The following is a 24,451-nucleotide window of genomic DNA, read 5'->3' as shown; positions in this document are numbered from 1 at the left end:
TTGACTGTGTGTAATGGACGGAGGACTTGTGTTTTGACTGTGTGTAATGGGCGGAGGACTTTTTCTCTCTCTCTCAGAGATAGAGGATGTTATCATTTCATGTGCTTCCACAGAGCATGGCTACCGGGTTAGTGTAATCGTAGGAAGGTTGAAAACAACTGTTCTGATGAAGCAGAATGGTGAGGCTATGATCAGGGCGTCTCTAAACACTCTATAATGGATGCATTTGTATCATTGTAAATGAAGGATACATTTCTTTTTTGTCTGCTGTTATTGAAGTTGATTTGCAACATGTCATTTTATTTACACTACATAATATCATTTTGGGTAAAGCATCAACAGCTATAATTACCTTAGAAGAAAGGGGTACATTTGAATGTCATTACAAATGATAATAATCGAGTTATAATTGAAGTTAAAGCTGGAGGGGGAAAAAATCTGATATGGTGTTGAAGGCATTAGGCTGTAAGAGCTTTAGCCAACATAAAAGGCTTTGGAAAACTTTCCCCTTTGAGTCCCATCTAAGCTCAAAGACAGGGCTAATAATAAGTACTGTCGGAAATAGTATTTTCTCTATGCGAGAAAAGAAAATGGTCCTACTCTGAAAACTGACAGCCGCCTCTCGTACAAACAGCCTTTACGGAAAAACCCCATGAACTTCACGTGATCTTATGTGAAATGAATGTGATAACATGTGACAACATGTAAAGTGACGTGATTAACATCAACCGACACATGAAAATGTGATCACGTGAAGTGTTCCAAAAACATGATTTCAACGTGAAATATCGTGTGATTTGTCACATGTCGAATCATGTGTTTTTTTTGTGTAAGGGAGTATCCCCCTCAAATCCTTCACCTTCGCCATCAGGTCACTCGGTTGTCATGGCAGTCTCCTCACACGACTAATAATAATATTGCGGGTCAGATAGCACTTGTGTGACACTAAAGAAGCCCCCTGATCACTAGGACTGAGACTGATTCATCTTCCAGTTCAGCCATCATTGTCCCTTCAAGGTCTCCTCTCTATCAAACACTGTATCAATTCAAGGCGCTTTATTGGCATGGGAAACATACAGTTGAAGAAGATTCTCACACTTCCTGTAAAAATTCCTTGTCTTAGATCAGTTAGGATCACCACTTTTATTTTAAGAATGTGAAATGTCAGAATAATAGTAGCGAGAATGATTTACTTCAGGTTTTATTTCTTTCATCACATTCCCAGTGGGTCAGAAGTTTACATACACTCAATTAGTATTTGGTTGCATTGCCTTTAAATAGTTTAACTTGGGTCAAATGTTTCGGGTAGCCTTCCACAAGCTTCCCACAATAAGTTGGGTGAATTATGGCCCATTCCTCCTGACAGAACTGGTGTAACTGAGTCAGGTTTGTAGGCCTCCTTGCTCACACACGCTTTTTCAGTTCTGCCCACAAATTTTCTATAGGATTGAGGTCAGGGCTTTGTGATGGCCACTCCAATACCATGACTTTGTTTTCCTTAAGCCATTTTGCCACAATGTTGGAAGTATGCTTGGGGTCATTGTCCATTTGGAAGACCCATTTGCGACCAAGCTTTAACTTCCTGACTGATGTCTTGAGATGTTGCTTCAATATATCCACACCATTTTCCTTATGATGCCATCTATTTTGTGAAGAGCACCAGTCCCTCCTTCAGCAAAACACCCCCACAACATGATGCTGCCACCCCCGTGCTTCACGTTTGGGATGGTGTTCTTCGGCTTGCAAGCATCCCCCCTTTTCCTACAAACATAACGACGGTCATTATGGCCAAACAGTTCTATTTTTGTTTCATCCGACCAGGGGACATTTCTCCAAAAAGTACGATCTTTGTCCCCATGAGCAGTTGCAAACCGTAGTCTGGCTTTTTTATGGCGGTTTTGGAGCAGTGGCTTCTTCCTTACTGAGCGGCCTTTCAGGTTATGTTGATATAGGACTCGTTTTTACTGTGGATATAAATACTTTTGTACCCGTTTCCTCCAGCATCTTCACAAGGTCCTTTACTGTTGTTCTGGGATTGATTTGCACTTTCGCACCATAGTATGTTCATCTCTAGGAGACAGAACGTGTCTCCTTCCTGAGTGGTATGACGGCTGCGTGGTCCCATGGTGTTTATACTATTGTTTGTTCAGATGAACGTGGTACCTTCAGGCGTTTGGAAATTGCTCCCAAGGATGAACCAGAATTCTGGAGGTCTATAATTATTTTCTTTTGATTGATTTTCCCATGATGTCAAGCAAAGAGGCACTGAGTTTGAAGGTAGGCCTTGAAATACATCCACAGGTACACCTCCAATTGACTCAAATGATGTCAATTAGCCTTTTTTTCCAAGCTGTTTAAATGCACAGTCAACTTAGTGTATGTAAACTTCTGACCCACTAGAATTGTGATACAGTGAATTATAATAAGTGAAATAATCTGTCTGTAAACAATTGTTGGAAATATTACTTGTGTCATGCACAAAGTAGATGTCCTAACCGGTTTGCCAAAACTATAGTTTGTTAACAAGACATTTTTGGAGTGGTTGAAAAACCAACCTAAGTGTTTGTAAACTTCCGACTTCAACTCTTAAGTTTACATTGCCTAAGCAAGTGAAGTAGATAATATACAAAAGTGAAATTAACAATAAAAATGAACAATAAACATTACTCACAGAAGTCCCAAAAGAATAAAGACATTTCAAATGTCATTATGTACAGTATATATACAGTGTTGTAACGATGTGCAAATGGTTGAAGTACAAAAGGGAAAATAAATAAACATAAATGGTGTTTGTTCTTCACTGGTTGCCCTTTTCTTGTGGCAACAGGTCACAAATCTTGCTGCTGTGATGGCACACTGTGGTATTTCACCCAGTAGATACGGGAGTTTATCAAAATCGGGTTTGTTTTCAAATTCTTTGTGGATCTGTGTAATCTGAGGAAAATATGTGTCTCTAATATGGTCGTACTTTTGGTAGGTGGTTAGGAAGTGCAACTCAGTTTCCACCTCATTTTGTGGGCAGTGTGCACAGCCTGTCTTCTCTTGAAAGTCAGGTCTGCCTATGGTGACCTTTCTCAATAGCAAGGCTATGCTCACTGAGTCTGTACATAGTCAAAGCTTTCCTTAAGTTTGGGTCAGTCACAGTGGTCAGGTATTCTGCCACTGTGTACTCTCTGTTTAGGGCCAAATAGCATTCTAGTTTGCTCAGTTTTTTTTGTTTGTTAATTCTTTCCAATGTGTCAAGTAATTATCTTTTTGTTTTCTCATTCTCATTTGGTTGGGTCTAATTTTGTTGCTGTCCTGGGACTCTGCGGGGTCTGTTTGTTTGTGAATAGAGCCCCAGGACCAGCTTGCTTAGTGGACTCTTCTCCAGGTTCATGTCTCTGTAGGTGATGGCTTTGTTATCGAAGGTTTAGGAATCGCTTCCTTTTAGGTGGTTGTATAATTTAGAGGTTCTTTTCTGGATTTTCATAATTAGTAGGTATCATCCTAATTCTGCTCTGCATGCATTATTTGGTGTTTAACGTTGTACACGGAGGATATTTTTGCAGAAGTCTGCATGCAGAGTCTCAGTTTTATATCTCTATAGGCCTACCTACCCCATTTCCATTATATATCACAGTGTTTATGTGTCATTCTGTGCGTTACTAGCCCACATGCTCCCCTGATCTCTGTAGCACAGAATGAAATAGAACAGTAAAGTATGCATGTATCTATGCTCAGTAGCCCCTCTGTGAGAGCCTCCATGCATAATCTGAGTCTGTTTGTACAATAAAGCCGTATTGATTTTCACATAATATCGCTGCAATGTTGCATTCATACAGGCTGAATAGCATCCATACAGGCTGAATAGCATCCATACAGGCTGAATAGCATCCATACAGGCTGAATAGCATCCATACAGGCTGAATAGCATCCATACAGGCTGAATAGCATCCATACAGGCTGAATAGCATCCATACAGGCTGAAGAGCATCCATACAGGCTGAATAGCATCCATACAGGCTGAATAGCATCCATACAGGCTGAATAGCATCCATACAGGCTGAATAGCATCCATACAGGCTGAATAGCATTCATACAGGCTGAAGAGCATTCATACAGGCTGAATATTGAAGTAGTGTTGGTAGTTGTTTACAGACGCTTCATGCATTGTCTCAACCTGAATAGACATGGTAGTGTACTGTAATCAGTACTGGTCCTTGTGAGTATATGAGAGCTGTTAGAAAGATGAGCCATAACAAAGTCCCTAGCCCATGAGACAACACTCATCTTGATGGAGATGTGATTTTGCTGAGTCTCTGTGGTGGCTACAGTCTGTTCCAAACTGGCATGGTACCCCTGTGCATGCTTAGGCTTGATTCTGGTGTGTGTGTGCGTGCTTAGGCTTGATGCTGGTGTGTGTGTGCGTGCGTGCTTAGGCTTGATGCTGGTGTGTGTGTGTGTGTGCGTGCATAGGCTTGATGCTGGTGTGTGTGTGTGTGTGCGTGCGTGCGTGCTTAGGCTTGATGCTGGTGTGTGTGTGTGCTTAGGCTTGATGCTGGTGTGTGTGCGTGCGTGCTTAGGCTTGATGCTGGTGTGTGTGTGTGTGTGTGTGTGTGTGCTCTAGCTCAGGCTTGATCCCAGTGTCACCGTGACGGGTTCTGATCCTGACTGATAGCCCACCGGCCGCTATCTACCTCACAAGGGTCCTTGATGTGAGGGCTAGTCTCTGTTTCCCCCGCGTTCCCCACCATGCGGAGAGAGAGAGGAGGAATCGAAACCCAGGGAGTAATTTCTCTTTTGACAGGAAAGACAAATCATCATATTGTGAGTTGACGTACAGAATACAGACAGACAGCGTGCAGAATACAGACAAACGACAAACTCCACCCCACCAACCCTGTCTGTTTATTCTCAGGTCTATTACAATTAGAGCAGGTAACATGTCAATTATAATACTGTGTGTCAACACTGGCCTGTAATTTTGACTGCAACTGTGCTGTCTTGTCCAATATTTATTTTCATGTCATGATCTAGTACATGATTTGAAACAACACTTTTTTTTCAATTGCCATAGTTCAATTGCCAATTGCCATCTTCCATTCGTGACTGTTTGGACATGGTCACACATTGACCATCTTTCATCAGTGGAACGTTTATGTAACCAGAGATAGAGCCCATGTGTAGTGATGAAGACTCCGAGAGAGATTCAGTGTGTGATGGTTCTGTGAGTGGGAGATTCAGTGTGTGATGGTTCTGTGAGTGGGAGATTCAGTATGTGATGGTTCTGTGAGTGGGAGATTCAGTGTGTGATGGTTCTGTGAGTGGGAGTGTTGTGAGTGGGAGTGTTGTATCAGCCTTTCATCCACTGGGTCTGACTATGTCCCCTGCTAGGCTCTGCAGAGCCCCTCTCCTTCCAGTAAGTGAGAACTGTCTCCGGTACGGTGTCTATTTGTCTGCGGAGAGGTGCTCTGTTACCCTGCAACACTCTTCCAAAGATGGAGAGAGACTTCAGACGTGGCTAGACTTTAGTGTGGGAGGCAAAAGAGGGTTAGATGCCTCAATGATGCCTCTAGTTTAATGTATTTTTAATCATATGACTAACAGAATCACAAGTGAGCAATAATACTTACTCTTCTGTTTTATTCACAGCAGTTTTCAAGTAATCAAGCAAGAAAATAGCTTGGCGGAGGTCCAGAGGTGTCAAAAGCCCCAAAGTACAACGGAGACCATTACCATTACTGTTTCCTGTGTTCAGCGTTTACACCCCTGAATTATGCCGTTGTTCTCTGCAGAGGAACAAATGATGTGGTGAGTTAGAGCTGTGACAGGATGTGGCCTGTGCACTGGCTCCAAAGGAAAGTTGCTACTGGCCTCCCAAAGCATGCTGCGACGGCAAACTGCAGTTTTGCACAGATGACTATGCTTTGGGTTATCTGTAGGGTGCTCGGGGGACGTTCTGTACCTGGCTTTGATATAATGTAGCTCCGCAGAGTTCCTTCTCTCTGTGGGCCTACACTTTTGAGCCCACGCGTTGCGTTTAAACCTAGGATAAGCCAGGGATGTCCCATGGCTCAGATGAAACAGTTGCTGAGAGACCGTTCAGATGAGATGAATGAACTTGGCTGTTTTTGTGACATGACAGCTGATACATCTGTAAAACAGACAGCAGACAGCACAGGACAATAGCTTTTTAAATTGACACTGATCTGATTAGAAGTTTCCTTAGCTGAGGTCCATTTCTCTTCCAAATTTGACATTAGCAATGTTATTCTGAATTCTGTCTACTGCAGTACCTGTTCTTATTCCATCAGCACTGTGGACATGGAGAACAGTGAGAAAATAGTCTCTTGTGACAGCCTTAACATTGATGCTGATTTGCTTCTGGGTGCAAAGGTAATAACTTGGTCATAGAGACCCCTGCTAGTAGCATTGTTTTGAGCTTGTCCTTTGCAGTCAGAGATACATCTGTGTAATATGTGTGGCTCTAGTCCTAAGGCTGTTTGTTGGTAGCAGTGATTCAGCAGAGCACCTGGGGGCTGGGCTGGCATGGGGGATTAACAAACAGAGGCAGCCTGCCTCCCTGGTTCCTCTCTGATTTGGGGGGGTGGGAGCATGCGTAACAGGGTTGGTTATGTTTCCACTTGCCACTGAAGAAATATGTATTCAGTGTATGTATTCCTATTGGTTGGTTGAATTTACATATCAATAAGGTGTTATGTCATTGGTCATGCTTGCAGATGTAAATTCTTCGCAGTCTTAGGGTGAATGGGCAAGACAAAATATTTAAGAACCTTTGAACAGGGTATGGTAGTAAGTACCTGGCACACCGGTTTGAGTGTGTCAAGAACTGCAACGCTGCTGGGTTTTTCAAGCTCAACCGTTTCCTGTGTGTATCAAGAATGGTCCACTACCCAAAGGACATCAAGCCAACTTGACACAACTGTGGGAAGCATTGGATCAACATTGGTCAGCATCCCTGTGGAACTCTTTCGACACCTTGAAGAGTCCATGCCCCAACAAATTGAGGGTGTTCTGAGTGCAAATGGGGGTGCATTCAATATTAGGAAGGTGTGTGTGCGTGCACGTGCGTACCTGTTAGATATTGCGGGCTTCCTGGGATTTGCTTTTGTATGTTAGCGCTGTAAGAGGGTTGTTAGCTAGCATTTTCTAATTGTAGTGGACACATTAGCTCCCTGCTTATTCAGTTATTTTCATGCTAACAGACGAATCACAAATCTACAGCCATCAACATACTGTTGCTCCTGCATTTCTAATGTGCTTCCTTGTGTCTATTGTCAGGTACTTACATTTATTGTATTTTGTACTCATTTTGTCATTATGACATTTGATTACAAAATACCCAGTCTGATATTGACATGCAAATGAATAATAACGAATCTACAGCAGTCAACCTACTGTCCGTCATATCTAATGTGCTTCCTTGTGTCTATCGTCAGAATAAACACCAATCAACTGGGATCTCTGGCTGAACAGTTTAAGAACACAACTCAAGAGTTCCGTAGTACTATCACATCTGTTACACATGTTAGCATTAGCACAGGGACGCAGCCAGCCAGGGACCTACTCCCTAGTCAGAGGAGTCATCCCTCCAGCCCCCCAGTCCCTCGCTGTGGGAACATCTGCTTTCTCTACTGCGCCAACTTGAAAAGGTTATTTTTATAACGACGTCACAGCAACACAACCATGAGAATATCAGCGCTATTAAAAAAAAGAAAATGGCAGCACAGTGACTCATGTTTTAGTTAGCGCTGCATATCCTCCCTTCTTCCCTCCAGTTGATCAGGTGGTGGATATTAGTGATACTGCTTGTGGTTTGATGTGTTTTGAGCAGATAAATGGTTGTACTGTAGCTTAGTCTTGTTTTTGTGTTGTAACAGGCATTCGTCAAGATGTGACTGGCACATCTTAGTCTTGGCATAGTAAATGTGTGCAAATTAGTCCTATAAAAAAAACTGCAAGCATAGCTAGCCAGAATACATCTTTTAATAGGCAGAGAAAATACTGTTCAGAAAAAACACAAAAAATAAATGTATTTCATACGTCGATTACCATCGCACAGCATATTAGGAAGTACACTAGTACGAAACATTAGCAATTATTTGTGGGTGACCTCCATAGAAAGAGCTAGAGGTCAGATGGATATTGTTACACAGTTGAGAGCATGGCACTGTCCAGGACCCATCTTCACATAAAGTCCGAGTTGGAGTGCTGATCTAGGATCAGGTCCATGTAATATCGTCCATTATGAGCTGAAAGGCATGACTGATCCGATATCAGCACCTACTCGGGGTAGTCACTAGTTACCACAGCCACAAAGTCATAAACCCAGCCTAGTTCTACGTCTCTTCCTGAAATCAAATTTTTATATCTAACCGTAAACACACTGCAAAACGTATGTCTAACCTTGAATTAAGACCAAAAAGCTCATTTTTGTTTTCATTAATTTTTTTCCCGATATAGACAATCTTGACTGTGGCTGTGCTAACTAGTGGAAACCCGTACTCAGAGACTCTTTGAATACAGGTCCAGATGGTAAAAGCAGAGTATGAAGACCTTTTTGAGGGCGTCTGAAGCGCTTCTCGATTGTCCAAACAATGCGAATGGATCAAGGCAGAGTGTAATGCATGTTAGTGGGAAGATTATAGCGTGGCCTTTTGGCTTTCTCACATACCATGATTCACACCATAGGGTCAAACTGAACCAAGCCGAGCTGTACAGTACTGGATTGGACTCGTTACGTATCCACCATAGTAGCTGGAACTGTGCTGTAAAGGATAATGAGAAAATACGATATTCAAGCCAGCACAGTACGTTTCGGCCCTGTAGTCGACCCTGTAGTGTGAAACTGTCAGTCAGGCAACAAGCAGGGGCCTGATGATGATTCTGTGCCGCTGCGCCGGTCCTAGTAAAATACCAAATCAGCAAGCAAGGCTTGTCAAAGTGAATAACGTACGTCAGCAAAAGTGGAATGAATGAGAAGAGGAAAAATGTATCTATCCTCCTGATTCCTTCAAAAATTCAAGCAGGAAGCACCAGTGACTAGATTGATAAAAAAAAGTGGTCAGATGAAGCAGATGCTAAACTGCAGGACTGTTTTGCTATCACAGACTGGAACATGTTCTGGGATTGCTCCAATGGCATTGAGGAGTACACCACATCAGTCACTGGCTTCATCAATAAGTGCATTGATGACGTCGTCCCCACAGTGACCGTACGTACATACCCCAACCAGAAACCAGGGTTTACAGGCTACATTCGCACTGAGCTAAAGGATAGAACTGCCACTTTCAAGGAGCAGGACTCTAACCCGGAAGTTTATAAGAAATCCCGCTATGCTCGCCGACGAACCATCAAACAGGCAAAGCTTCAATACAGGACTAAGATCGAGTCGTACTACACCGGCTCTGACGCTCGTTCTATGTGGCAGGGCCTGCAATCCATTACAGACTACAAAGGGAAGCACAGCAGAGAGCTTCCCAGTGACACGAGCCTACCGGACGAGCTAAACCACTTCTATGCTCACTTCGAGGCAAATAACAGGGCCAGACGGATTACCCAGACATGTACTGCGAGCATGCGCTGACCAACTATCAAGTGTCTTCACTGACATTTTCAACCTCCCTGTCCGAGTCTGTAGTACCAACATGTTTTAAGCAGACCATCATAGTGCCTGTGCCAAAGAACACCAAGGTAACCTACCTAAATAACTACCGACCCGTAGCACTCACATCTGTAGCCATGAAGTGCTTTGAAAGGCTGGTCATGGCTCACATCAACACCATCATCCCAGAAACCCTGACCCACTCCAATTTGCATACCACCCCAACAGATCTACAGATGATGCAGTCTCTATTGCACTCCACACTGCCCTTTCCCACCTGGACAAAGGGAACACCTATGTGAGAATGCTATTCATTGACCACAGCTCAGTGTTCAACACCATAGTGCCCTCAAAGCTCATCAATAAGCTAAGGACCCTGGGACTAAACACCTCCCTCTGCAACTGGATCCTGAACTTCCTGACGGGCCGCCCCCCAGGTGGTAAGAGTAGGTAACAACACATCCGCCACACTGATCCTCCCCTCAGGTGCCCCTCCTGTACTCCCTGTTCACTCATGACTGCACGGCCAGGCATGACTCCAAAAACATCATTAAATTTGAAGATGACACAACAGTGGTAGGCCTGATCACCGACAACAATGAGACAGTCTATAGGGAGGAGGTCAGAGACCTGGCCGTGTGGTGCCAGGACAACAACCTCTCCCTCAACGTGATTAAGACAAAGGAGATGATTGTGGACTACAGGAAATTGAGGACCAAGCACGCCCCCATTCTCATCGACGGGGCTGCAATGGAGCAGGTTGAGAGCTTCAAGTTCCTTGGCGTCCACATCACCAACAAACTAACGTGGTCCAAGCACACCATGACAGTCGTGAAGCGGGCACGACAAAACCTATTCCCCCTCAGGAGACTGAAAAGATTTGCCATGGATCCTCAGATCCTCAAAAGGTTCTACAGCTGCACCATCGAGAGCATCACTGCCTGGCATGGCAACTGCTCGGCCTCCGAATGCAAGGCACTACAGACTCGTTACGTATCCACCATAGTAGCTGGAACTGTGCTGTAAAGGATAATGAGAAAATACGATATTAAAGCCAGCACAGTACGTTTCGGCCCTGTAGTCGACCCTGTAGTGTGAAACTGTCAGTCAGGCAACAAGCAGGGTCCTGATGATGATTCTGTGCTGCTGCACCGGTCCTAGTAAAATACCAAATCAGCAAGCAAGGCTTGTCAAAGTGAATAACGTACCAAATGAGAAGAGGTCAAATGTACCAAGCAGATTTGTTTCCTGAACATAAAAAATTAAGGGAGAGAGAGAGAGAATATGCTTAAACAAACATCTATGAGGGCCTTGTCCCAGAGAGCAGCCTCAGAGCAGAGTGATTAATGTCCCCTGAAGAAGACGAGGGAAGGAAGGCAGCTGGGGTCAGCTCCGTTTTGGCAGCTCCCTCTGACTGGAGCTGGAAGGAGTAGGAGGAGCTGGGAGGAGTAGTAGGAGGTGGGAAGAGGAGGAGGAGGAGCTGGGAGGAGGAGGAGCAGCTGGGAGGAGTAGGAGGAGGAGAAGTAAATAGAACTCATCCCTTTTTCTTTCCCATGTGAAACACTAGCCACTAACCATATCAAAACAGAAAAGCCCCTTGATTGACATGCATCCAACACACCCACACACACACAAAGTGCACATCTACCAGTACGTACACACACTCGCACATCTACCAGTACGTACACACACTCGCACATCTCCAAGTCACACACACTGACACACTCTCACAGGAACACTAACATCCAGACGTATACAAAAGCAGACTTCTAAAATCATGCGGAATTATGGAATGTTTGGATCTTTTTGCTGTGCTGTCCGTCTGACACACACAACTAGCTCCAGGACTCTTAACATTTTAAGTGGAATTATTGAGAACTAGTTTTGATGTGGGTCATCGTGACATTCTTAGGAGCACTCTTCATTTGGGAAAATAAATGAGAGAGAGAGTCTTCACTTGGCTGAAGGCAGTTAGTTCAGGAATAGCAGTAGTCTCCTCACATCTCTTCCAGAATTCCCTGTCTGTCCTGACTCTCAATTAGATTTTTTAACAGGCAGATTCAAAGGTTTCATAAGACCTGTTTTTTCTCTCACTTTCTCTTGACCACGTGTGAGAGGACATCTAGAAGACTATCTCTCTGTAAAGGGATGTGAGGGAGATATCATTTTTTTTCTCTAGGCTGAACTGATTTTGATTTTAAACAGTTTGGGCATTTAATTGATGATCAATGGCTTTAAATTATTTTATACCTCCAAATCACAATATGTTCATTTCAAATGATAATCATCGTCTGACTCCTCCGTATGTTTCAGTACACTCTTAGGGGAAAAAAGGTGAACCTAATCTAGAACCTAAAAGGGTTCTTCGGCTGTTCCCATAGGATAACTTTTTGTAGAACCCTTTTTGGTTCCAGGTAGAAACCTTTTGGTTCCAGTTTTTTATTTTTTATTTTTAGATCAATGTAGAACTCTTTACAAAGAGGATTCTACATGGAACCCAAAATAGTTCCACCTGGAACCAGAAAGAGTTCTCCTAAGGGGACAGTCAAAGAACCCTTTTAGATTCCTTTTTTCCATGAGTGCATTGAACAATGATGCACTGTCTGGCAGATAAAAAAACACCTTGATTAAGTACATAATTATGAAGATTGTTACATAGAATTGTCCCAATCCTTGAGCTCCATCTGCTCCATAAACTAGTCTAATTCAATACAGGGGTAACATCATGGTAATGTCTTAATTCCACAGAAACAAACACAATGGTGTAAACTGAAGAGAATTGGAGTGGCCAACCATGTTCCTGGCAGTGCGAGACACTGATTGGACAGTCCCGACCCAGACCGCATTATGTTTTTTCAGCGCCAGCCAATCAGAGGAGGGCGTGGGACGGCTGGGAGGTTGTGACACGCCAGCGTCACAGGTTCTCATTGCTGTCTTGGTGATGGCACTGGCTGACCAATGGCGGCTCCAGGAAAGGCAGCTCCTCCCCTGAGCCCTGGAGCTTTAGGACTCTACTGCTCAGGTCCACACAGCACTGGAGATAAAGGATGGATAAGGGAGACATCAGATGGGTGACCATGACTGACTATAGGGTCAAAACATGGTTTAACATCAACTCTACTACAGATAGAGTGCAGTGCCATGGAAACTCCATTCGTTTGCAGAACTGCCATCATCCAACAAAGTGCCATTTTAGACAACAGAGGGTTAATAATGTTATGTAAACCAATATCCTCGGAAAGGTCGCCTCGTCTGCTCCAAATAGCAGTTCAATCGGTCTGCACATGGTGACATTAAAGGGAGACACTGTACTTTTTTCAGTTATGTACTTTTCCATCCAAATGGTTCTCTTGAGGGGCACAACATTAAATATGCCCCGGTGCGCATGTATATGTGATCACAATGGCTCTGAGATGCACCTGAGTCTAGCTCTCTGCTTTCCATTGGGCCTAACAGACTCCACTGAGCTTTGTGTTTTACTTCCAGGTCATCAGAACGGCCCAGAGACTAAACTGAACATTTTGTCTCTGTTCTAACAGTTGTCTTTAACTCCAGGCTTCCTCCATCTCCATATATGGGTATCTTTCCTTGCAGGCATACGTGATAATTAAATTAGGATTTACCCTTTTTTCCAAGCCACCGGTCTATTTAAGGAGTATTTTGAAAACTTTTCAGCTATGATTAAATTGAGTTAAAGTTCCCATCTTGAGTTTTGCCGAGGGAGCAGAATACTGAGACTGGGTGCACTTGGAAGGAAAATTGTCTCCGGTATCGCAGATCCTCCGGGGGTGCTTTTGCGTAATCATAGATCTGGTTTGCAGTGCACCCTTAAAGTCTAATTAGATTCTCTGTGAGAAATGGTCACAATTAGTCTCGTGCCTAATTCTACTTTCCCTCTCAGACCCTCTAAGACAGAATTCTGTTCATGTAATTTCCCCTTCTGTTCTGTTTGTTGACTGTCACATTGTGTTGCCATTTCCTGGGATATCCTGGGGAAATGGCAGCATTTTAAACCTCCTCAGTGAGATGTGCTGATCTGAAGTCTGTCTTATCTGTCTGCTTTCACCTGCAGCCCTGTCCTCACCAGGAAGCGCCAGCAGTGCAGCCGTAACCCTCAGATAACATAACACAAACCTGTCTGTCTCCATCTCTGTCTTAACCTGGCATTACTTGATGTGTTCTGATAGGAACCGGCATCTTCAATGTGTTACTAAGGTCTCTGCTTAGTCTAATCGCTACAGCTCAATGTCTGCCTCCTTTTTCCTTATCATTATTTTTAGCAGCTGTTTTCGTTATCTGTGAAGTTCAAGTTGGGAGAGATTTAGGGAGGACGGCAGATTCAAAATACTAAAGGCACTCGCACATCTGAGCAAACGTTTTGCAGGTGCATGGCAACAGTTGAACAAGATGAATGAAAAAGGAAACCGCACACTGCTCTTGATAGAATCACTGATCTTTAATAAGCTTACGTATCGGCCTCACGGCCTTCATCAGAGCTTTTGTGAGGTTTTTAAAAATTAGCACCCTTATGTAGACCTGGCCCCACCCACATCCGTTCCACGCATGGAAAGGGGTTGGAGGCGAAAGGAAAAACAAATAAGTGCTACCAAATATAACAATTTGCATTTCATAAATATTCGAATAAAGTGTGTAAATAAGATGTAGGACGGCAGATCAAACACAGCATTTACATATTTGCGACACTAATGAGGACTTACTTTGAGTTCCTGCAGAGTCTGAAGACCCAGGCACAGCTCAAACACCTCATCCTCTGTGGGGAGATGGAGAGGAGAGACAAAGAGGAAGAGAGAGATAAAGAGGAGAGACAGAGAGGAAGAGAGAGATAAAGAGGAGAGAGGAGAGACGGGAAGAGAGAGATAAAGAGGAGAGAGGAGAGACAGAGGAAGAGAGCGATAAAGAGGAGAGAGGAGAGACAGAGGAAGAGAGAGATAAAGAGGAGAGAGATAAAGAGGAGAGAGGAAGAGAGAGATAGAGGGGAGCAGAATAAGAAACAGTGAATTTCTAACCTGCCGTGTCTCTCGCTGACTGATTAATTAACACTGTATAAATGAGCTCAAAACTAACAGGAATCATCAGCACATCTCCATTCTCCCATCTGCATCGTGTGTGTGTGTGTGTGTGTTCAACCATTAAGGTATTAGTCTCTCTCTGCTTGTCTTTGTGATTTGTCCCTGGCTGCTGAATAGGAAAGGTCAGGAGCACATGCTGCATACTGAGTACACACTCACACACACTCACTCTCTCTCACACACACTCTCTCTCTCACACACACACACACACACACACACACACACACACACACACACACACACACGCTGTCACATACACATTGGCTGCCAAGCACATCTCCAACACCTTTTAAGACCGCTGCCTTTTTAGAGCAAGCATTCAGAAATAACACAGCCAGTAAGCAAATCTATTACCATCTGTTAATGTTACTGTCTGAAACACCGCTTTGTACCTAGGCACTGATTTGTTGGGGGGGGGGGTTTACCAAGGGGTTTTGTATTGACATTGGTAAAGGGAAGTAATCTTGATGGTGTGGAAAATGGCTTGTGGTCATTGTGAGAGAGCACCCAGACGTTTTGTATTGATCACTGACAGGAACATTACAGTTTAACCCCAGCGATTTATATAATCAAGTTTACTTATCCAATCCATAGCATTATTCGATTCAATGTTGTTTGCCTTCAGTCCAGATAATGCTGAACAGAATGTATGTTTACGGAGAAAGAAAAACGAAAGTGTTTCATTAACACTGCCATAACACCTGTATTCCTACCCTGTATGAGTGGACTCTCTCTTGCTTAATTGACAGTCATTACAACTGGCTGCAATGCTGCTTTAAATGTTTGTGACGAAATATGTGGTCTCCCCTTCCTTACCAGTGACGTGGGCAGAGCACTGGACACTCTGTCTGCCCAGCTGCAGCTGCAGGCCCCTCACAGAGCCCTGGCCTTCTGTCTGCTCACAGGGTGGACCTTCCTGGGTGGGAACCAATCTGGCAACACACAACACGGCCATGGTAGAGGTTATTAGGACGCTACTCTGTTCTGTCTCTCACAGGCCAGTTTGTTGATGCTGATGCAGTCTGATGTTGGTTGTGTGAGTGCCTGTGGAACTCAAATGTGTTTGTTGGCGCTCTGTATTTCGGTGCTAGTTGGCAAACCTGGACCCAGGAGTGTTATGTGATGAGTGTGGTAGAGGTCGAAGGAGAAAGAGAGATAGCGAGGGAGAATAAGGCCTCTCACCCAAGCCTCCTGCAGCAGGAGCTGGAGATGCGGTTGTGTTGACTCCCGGTGTTGATGGAAGCCTTCACCTCAGTGTCGCAGCACTGTGGAAACACAGCAGAACAACTACAGTGTTAACTGATAGTATAAGTGTATAGTCAACACACTTATACTCCCACAAAGGAGAGAACAGCAGACAGGAACGTGTATATTTATCTTGCAGCTATAGGGAAATATATCTGTTTGATTACAAAAGGCTTCTCATCATATGGGTCCCAACAGCTCTGCTGTTGAAAAAAACTGCCAAACTACGATATAAAGTCTGAATTAAAGGCTTATCGACTCGAGTTTTGGTCAAATTTGTGCTAGTAGTCCATTATTAAGCCACATTTGCCAACCAATTACAGGTAGTGTTTAAGACTAGGTGTTTTATAGGTTTGGCATAGTTGTTTATATGCAATCACGTTTGTATTAATCCTCTGTCTGAGTCAGAGACTATTAGATCATGAAGCCTGTGCTGATGTTGCAGGACTTTGGCTATTCTGCCTCATGGTTAGAGATAATACCAAACCAACCATGACTGTTTTAGAAAAAAACACCTATGAAATCATTCGTCTCACTCCAGTGGATGTGTTGACTATTAGTTCAACCATTAGAGCCAATGACTGTGTTTGTTTTCTGAAAAAGATCTGAGAGATCTTATCTGAGGCCTGTTCATGCTTTTATAATCCTGAATACATTACTAGACAGTGAAATATTAGCCCAATCAGCAGAGCCTGTGGAATATTCTTCAACTAATCAGCGAACCGGTCAGTTCCTGTTTTGAAAATAGTGCTCGTCCAAAACCATTATGCTCAAGGGCAACATCTTCTGTACAAGAGCAACATGATGTTGTCTTCTGAGCCAGAACCATAGAACAGTAAACAACACTTCTGAAGTGAGGATCCTATGTTTCAGCAGGGCTGTCTTCTCCTGGGTACCTAAAGCATCCTATCTGTCTCGCTCCCTGTCATCGTGTGTGTGTGTGTGTGTGTTCACCCACCCAGCAGGGCTGTCTTCTCCTGGGTACCTAAAGCATCCTATCTGTCTCGCTCCCTGTCATCGTGTGTGTGTGTGTGTGTGTGTTCACCCACCCAGCAGGGCTGTCTTCTCCTGGGTGCCTAAAGCATCCTATCTGTCTCACTCCCTGTCATCGTGTGTGTGTGTGTGTGTTCACCCACCCAGCAGGGCTGTCTTCTCCTGGGTGCCTAAAGCATCCTATCTGTCTCGCTCCCTGTCATCGTGTGTGTGTGTGTGTGTGTTCACCCACCCACCCAGCAGGGCTGTCTTCTCCTGGGTGCCTAAAGCATCCTATCTGTCTCACTCCCTGTCATCGTGTGTGTGTGTGTGTGTGTGTGTGTGTGTGTGTGTGTGTGTGTGTGTGTGTGTGTGTGTTCACCCACCCAGCAGGGCTGTCTTCTCCTGGGTGCCTAAAGCATCCTATCTGTCTCGCTCCCTGTCATCGTGTGTGTTCACCCACCCAGCAGAGCTGCTAACAGCCAGTGTGGTGGTCCTTTTATCCTCCTCCACATCTCCCAGTGGTTCTGTCGTAGGGCACTTCATGTCACAATGCTGTGATTCACGGTAAAGGGGAAGCAGACATTGCGGCAGATTCTAATGACTGCAGAGGCCTGGCAGCATGTAGCCTAGTGGTAAGAGCAATGGGCCAGTAACCGAAAGACTGGCGGTTTGATTCCCCTGAGCCGACTAGGTGACAAATCTGCCGATGTGTCCTTGAGCAAGGTACTTAAACCCATAACTGTAAAATGTTCTATAATGAAGTTTCTGTTGTAAATCTCAAGGCTCTTATTAGAATATTGCATTTAAATGTAACCTTTTTTTTTAACTAGGCAAGTCAGTTAGCATATCATACTTCTGTGAGTGGAAGGCAGAACAGGCAATGTTGCTGAAAACATGCAACTCTGGGGGGAGGATTTAAAACATGTTCACACTTCACAGCATATGGTGGATCTGCGTGAGTGAGAACGGAACAAGATGTCACACCCGCCCCCTCTCAATGTAGAGGGAAAGACAACCGAGTGGACACATAATGATATGCTTCCCTGAACACGAGTTAACACAACCCAGTGACATAACCTCTGTGTCCTTGCTAGGTCAGCAGTACTACCTTGTGGTTTCTGAGCCAGTGTACCTCATCTCAAGCCTTCTCTAACATCCACCATGTTTTGAATGAATCGTTCGATTGGTAGATGGATGGAAGGATGAATAAGGGTTGGATGGGTGGATAAATGGATCCTAGATGTATGGATGGATAAAACATCCTGAGAAAAGCATGTTTTCACTTGTCTTTTTCCTGCCATATTATCACTGTGTATCACAGTACATACATCGACTTGGCTTTAGGGTGTTTTTTACCCCCTAGATTAAAGCCCACTAGGACATCAAATCCCATTGCTGTGGCTGGGTGTAAAAATGTAGTCCCCGACACACAATAATGGTGATAGTTGAGCTTTCCCTCTTAATCCCTGCAGGCTTCTCACGGCCAGGCTTCTCAGCAGGCCTGCGAATGTACGTTTTTGTCTCTGCCTGAGTGGTGAAAAATTCCTTCCCTTCTGTGAAGTTTAAAAATGGCTCCGGAATTAATGGGTAAATATGGAGCGTGTAACCGCTTTTAAAAACAGAATTAAACAAAGATAAGCTGAGCCCCATGGAATGTTCCCTGGTGAACCACTTACTTCAAACACATACACAGTAGCTGTGTTCGCATACTCAGACTAACCGTACTATTTGTGATGTAAATTGAGGATATAAACTCAGCACAAAAAGAAACGTCCCTCTTTCAGGACCCTGTCTTTCAAAGATCATTTGTAAAAATCCAAATAACTTCACAGATCTTCATTGCAAAGGGTTTAAAACACTGTTTCCCATGCTTGGGATTTGTCCAGGCACTCCACGTTGCGTCGTGCTAAGAACAGCCCTTGGCCGTGTTATTTTGGCCATATACCACACCCCGTCGGGCCTTATTGCTTAAGTATTCACCTTATTTAAGAACCCGGAAACAAAACAATGTCCGAACGTTCTGTTTTGTGGAGGACTTTCGTTGTGGCGTTCTTGCCGTTTTGTGATCGTTAGCTAGCTAGCTCAAAATGTCGTGGGATCTTACCAAGAAAAACCTTTCAAAGTCTGATGACAAGTCTGTGCCACATCCACAGATTATTCAAGGGCAGGAGGGCGATGTGAAAAAATGGCCACATATCACCTATGAAGACATCTTCAAATATTTTGTCTCATCTCTCGGTGTGGATGATTCAGAGGTGAGGAGCTATACAAGCACAGAGGCATATCAATACCTCCGCAGAGGCATATCAATACCTCCGCAGAGGCATATCAATACCTCCGCAGCGGCAAAGGTGGATGGGTGCTTATTCACTGTCTTGAGGATGACAACCTGGTGTTCCTCAAAGCAGATGTCCAGCCCAGTCAGAGCAAAACACACCATCATTCTGCCTGGATTCTTGTATCATCTGTCGGTAAGGTGGAGACTACAGGGTGTTCTTGTGTTGCATGGCAGTGGAAGTCTTGCAGTCATGCAGCTGCAATACTATGGAAGGTAGTTAGCTGGCTGGCTTTTTGTTTATCATAACCCTTTCTATGAATGATATGTTTGACGTTAGCTAGTTTCTTAGCTAGCTAAATCATTGGGATGATACCATATCACTGACCAGAACTGATAACGTTAACTATTACAGTAATGGCTCATTGTGTAAGTATATCAGTCTAATCTCGAATGGCAATGAGGTAGGTGCAGAATCAAGGTGAGTTTTACAATCAAATAGAAAATTACCAGCATAACCTAAATCTACTAGTTAAAAGGAGACTGTGTAAACTAATCAGCTGTGAACACCATGTAAGCTAGTGCTCTGTACTGTAATTGACTATTCTAACAGTAGTGTTTTGTTGAAGGTGCAGAATGCTGTGTATGGAGGATTGACAGGGGTGTCCTGTACAGATGAGCAATACCAGTGGAACTCGGGGGACGCAGCGGAATTTAGCTCCAAAAAGGTTGAGCGAGATCTGTTTCAAACGTCACAAACCAAGTGACGAGTTCTCTGACAGCACCACAGCCGCTTCTCCACCTCTACCTCCAACTCCTGCATGCCACTCCCACAACGCACTTAAAAGTTTGAAAGGAGCCAATGTTCCAGTGTGGAGCTTTCTACACAAGTGCATCAAAGCTTAACCAAACAGTCATTAGGTTCCAGCAGCAGCCACACAGCTACAGCAGCCTTATGGTGAACATGGCATCAACATGCAGTGTCAGAAATGCTTGTCATATAATGACATCTATGTTAAGCTGGAGGAGTGTAAATGTGCCAGCTTGGAGGAGGTCACTAAAGCAGAGTGCCTCCCATGCATTGTATGACGCGCGTTAGCTTTGGATCACTGCTAGCTCAGCAAAGAAGGTTCCTGTGCGCACCTCAACAAATCCCGACTTCTTTGTGCGGGAGAATCTCTTCCCCCGGGTTCCGCAACCACATATAGCAAGGAGAATGAGCAGGTGGCCTACACATGGATGGAGAGCTGAGGGTTTAGTCTGGAGAGTGGAGACACAGTAGTGAGTGTCAAGGAGCCATGTTTTTTTTCTGCAAGCCCAGATCGAGTGTTTAAACTCTCAAGAACTATTAGAAATCAAATGTCCCCTTCTGATTAAGAAGTGTGAGTCTCTGACTGAAATGTTCTCTGGCAAACTCACCGATGTGAAGCTGGTGCATGGGGTTACTCAACCTAATGGAGCCCGTGGGTACTACATGCAGGTGCGAATGGGCATGTTCTGCACAGGACTGGAGAGATGTGCTAGCAGTTGATGTTATTCTTCAATAACACAGACCCCAAAGCAAATCAGGGGGAGAAATTATATTTATTTAAAGAGAACAAATCATAGCTGAAAGTAGATGGTATAGATGTTTATTCTTCCCTGTCCTCAATGTTTCTCCTCTGAACAAAGAGACTGGATGGAGTTTATAACCCAACCCTAGCCCGTGGTTGACCAATTAGAATGTCTTGCAATAAAACTTGGCCAATGGCCAAATAACAAATATCCTGTTTCAGGCTCAATGTTTAGACAATTCGGACCAATGAGAACTTGACACATGTAGCTATGAGTCCCAGACTGAAATTCCTCCCGTGTCCCTGACTCATTAATCTTCAGTTCCCCATTAGAGAAAAACAACTATTTCCATTGATAATGAATTCCCTCTTGACCTTTTAGTCCTCTGAGTTGTGTATTTATCTTTGAATACTCGTACGGATGCAAACTGCTTGTCTGGGCTCCATCTAAGCAGGTTGTTATTGATGTGCCTTTTGATGTGAAGTTCTGTGCTGATCTTATCCCTAAACTAAAGGCATTCTATTTCACACACATGCTGCCAAGGATAGTAGATGAGTTCCAGTCAGGCAGACCAACCCTGTGCTCCAAATATGTTCATCTATGTGGTACCTAGGGGTCTTATAATTCTCTGTTTTTAAATGGTTCATATATTTTGTGTCTTGTAAAGCTCTGTCAGCTCTACCTTATTATCTAAGCATAACTCTTGATTGGTGTTTTTGTCTGTCACAGTTCACCTTCATATGCACATTTACCTGATTTTATATTTGCATAATTCTTGTTTTTTTTTATATCTTGCCTTGCACAGCTCTCTTCATACATGTTTATCTAATGCCTACGGATAATGATTTATGAATGTTTTTATTGTCCCTTGTATAACTCTCTTTTCATATGGCACTTCATGAATTTATCTTAGCATATCATAATTCATCTTGCACTTGGCAAATGATGGTGTTAATAAAACCACTATGAAATTCAACTTTGTTGACATTTTCTTTTATACTTACCATTTTGAAATGAAGGACGAGGAGGCATGTCTAAAGGTTTCAAATGTGTTTTCAGTTTGATTCTGCGTTTGGTTTTCAAGGGCACAAATGAAGAAATCTGTGCAAAGCTATCAAGGCAATGGGTGGCTGCTTTGAAGAATCTAAAATACAAAATATATTTTGATTTGTTTAATAGTTTTTTTAGTTTACATCATGATTCCATATGTGTTATTTCATAGTTTTGATGTCTTCACTGTTATTCTACCATGTAGATAATAGTAAAAATACAGAAAAGGCCTTGAATGAGAAGGTGTGTCCAAACCTTTGACTGGTATGTGTTTACACCCCTTTGCTATGACACTCCAAATTGAGCTCAGGTGCATCCAATTTCCTTGTATCATCCTTGATGAAGTCCACCTGTGGCCAATTCAATTGTTTGGACATGATATAGAAAGAAACACACCTGTCTATATACAGTAAGGTCCCACAGTTGACAGTGCATGTTAGAGCATAAACTATAACATGCAGTCCAAGGAAATGTCTGTAGATCTCTGTGATATAAATATGAGGCATATATCTGTGGAAGGTATAAAGTGTTCAACGTTTCCAAGAGCACAGGGGTCTCCAGCATTGGGAAACTGAAAAAAATATGGGACTACCCAGACTCGGGCAAGAAGGAGGTGGCCAAGAAGCCAATGACCACTCTGACAGAATTACATAGTTCCCTTGACTGAGAAGAGAGAACCTGCCAGAAGGATAACAGTCTCTACAGCACTTTACCAATCTAGGCTTCATGGGAGAGTGGCTAAGCGGAAGCCACTCCTAAGAAAAAGGCACATGACAGCAGGCAAATCCTTGATGAGAACTTGGTTCAAAGTGCAAATGACCTTAGACTGGGGTTAAGATTTACGTTCCAACAGGACAATGACCCCAAGCATGGATCCAAAGCAACGCTGGAATGGCTTCAGAACAAGAATGGGAAAGTCCTTGAGTGGCCCAGCCAAAGCCCATACTTGAATCCCATTGAAAGTCTGTAAAAAGACCTGAAGATTGCTGTTCACTGCTGCTCCCCATTTAACTTATCAGACTTTGGGAAAATCTGCAAGGAAGAATGGGAGAAAATACCCAAATCCAGATGTGCAAAGATCTGATACAGACATACCGTTGAAGTTGGAAGTTTACATACACTTAGGTTTGAGTCATTAAAACTCATTTTTCAACCACTCCACAAATTTCTTGTTAAAAAAACTATAGTTTTGGCAAGTCGGTTAGGACATCTACTTTGTGCATGACACAAGTACATTTTCCAACAATTGTTTACAGACAAATTATTTCAAGTATACTTCACTGTATCACATTTCCAGTGGGTCAGAAGTTTACACTCACTAAGTTGACTGTGTATTTAAACAGCTTGGAAAATTCCAGAAAATAATGTCATGGCTTTAGAAGCTTCTGATATCATTTGAGTCAATTGGAGGTGTACCTGTGGATGTATTTCAAGGCCTACCTTCAAACTCAGTGCCTCTTTGCTTGACATCATGGGAAAATCAAAAGAAATCAGCCAAGACCTCAGAAAAAGAATTATAGACCTCCATAAGTCTTGTTCATCCTTGGGAGCAATTTTCAAACACCTGAAGGCACCACGTTCATCTGTACAAACAATAGTACGCAAGTATAAACACCATGGGACCACGCAGCAGTCATACCGCTCAGGAAGGAGACGCATTCTGTCTCCTAGAGATGAACGTACTTTGGTGCAAAAAGTGCAAATCAATCCCAGAACAACAGCAAAGGACCTTGTGAAGATGCTGGAGGAAACAGGTACAAAAGTATCTATATCCAGAGTAAAACGAGTCCTATGTCAACATAACCTGAAAGGCCGCTCAGCAAGGAAGAAGCCACTGCACCAAAACCACCATAAAAAAGCCAGACTACGGTTTGCAACTGCACATTGGGACAAAGATCGTACTTTTTGGAGAAATGTCCTCTGGTCTGATGAAACAAAAATAGAAATGTTTGGCCATAATGACCATTGTTATGTTTGTAAGAAGAAGGGGGATGCTTGCAAGCTGAAGAACAGCATCCCAACCATGAAGCACGGGGGTGGCAGCATCATTTTGTGGGGGTGCTTTGCTGCAGAAGGGACTGGTGCACCTCACAAAATAGATGGCATCATGAGGCAGGAAAATTATGTAGATATATTGAAGCAACATCTCAAGACATCAGTTAAAGCTTGGTCGCAAATGGGTCATCCAAATGGACAATGACCATACTTCCAAAGTTGTGGCAAATTGGCTTAAGGAAAACAACGTCAAGGTATTTGAGTGGCCATCACAAAGCCCTGACCTCAATCCTATAGACAATTTGTGGGCAGAACTGAAAAAGCGTGTGTGAGCAAGGAGGCCTACAAACCTGACTCAGTTACACCAGCTCTGTCAGGAGGAATGGGCCAAAATTCACCCAACTTATTGTGGGAAGCTTGTGGAAGGCTACCCGAAACGTTTGACCCAAGTTAAACAATTTAAAGGCAATGCTACCAAATACTAATTGAGTGTATGTAAACTTCTGACCCACTGGGAATGTGATGAAAGAAATAAAAGATGGAATAAATCATTGTTTTTACTATTATTCTGACATTTCACATTCTTAAAATAAAGTGGTGATCCTAACTGACCTAAGACAGGGAATTTTTACTATGATTAAATGTCAGAAATTGTGAAAA

The 24,451-nt window shown here is 43.4% G+C and overlaps 2 protein-coding genes across 5 annotated transcripts in view; one reads left to right on the top strand and one right to left on the bottom strand.

The window, feature by feature from the left end:
* The window catches only part of LOC109910263 (UPF0577 protein KIAA1324-like), a 77,116-nt gene that overhangs the window by 13,289 nt on the left and 39,376 nt on the right, over positions 1–24,451 (top strand). The gene's annotated exons all lie outside the window — the stretch shown is intronic.
* The window catches only part of nrip2 (nuclear receptor interacting protein 2), a 30,301-nt gene continuing 13,821 nt past the window's right edge, over positions 7,972–24,451 (bottom strand). The window contains exons 3-6 of the mRNA XM_020490940.2: positions 15,880–15,962; positions 15,514–15,629; positions 14,326–14,378; positions 7,972–12,641 (exon numbers count right to left, since the gene is read on the bottom strand). Coding sequence (XP_020346529.1) covers positions 12,522–12,641; positions 14,326–14,378; positions 15,514–15,629; positions 15,880–15,962 — 372 coding nt within the window. The 3' untranslated portion in view covers positions 7,972–12,521. The remainder of the gene's footprint in view (positions 12,642–14,325; positions 14,379–15,513; positions 15,630–15,879; positions 15,963–24,451) is intronic.

This window comes from Oncorhynchus kisutch, linkage group LG9 (genome assembly GCF_002021735.2).
Source record: "Oncorhynchus kisutch isolate 150728-3 linkage group LG9, Okis_V2, whole genome shotgun sequence".
In the NCBI taxonomy this organism is placed as follows: Eukaryota; Metazoa; Chordata; class Actinopteri; order Salmoniformes; family Salmonidae; genus Oncorhynchus; species Oncorhynchus kisutch.
Note: the sequence above shows the minus strand (reverse complement) of the source record. Positions and strands in the feature narration are given on the sequence as shown.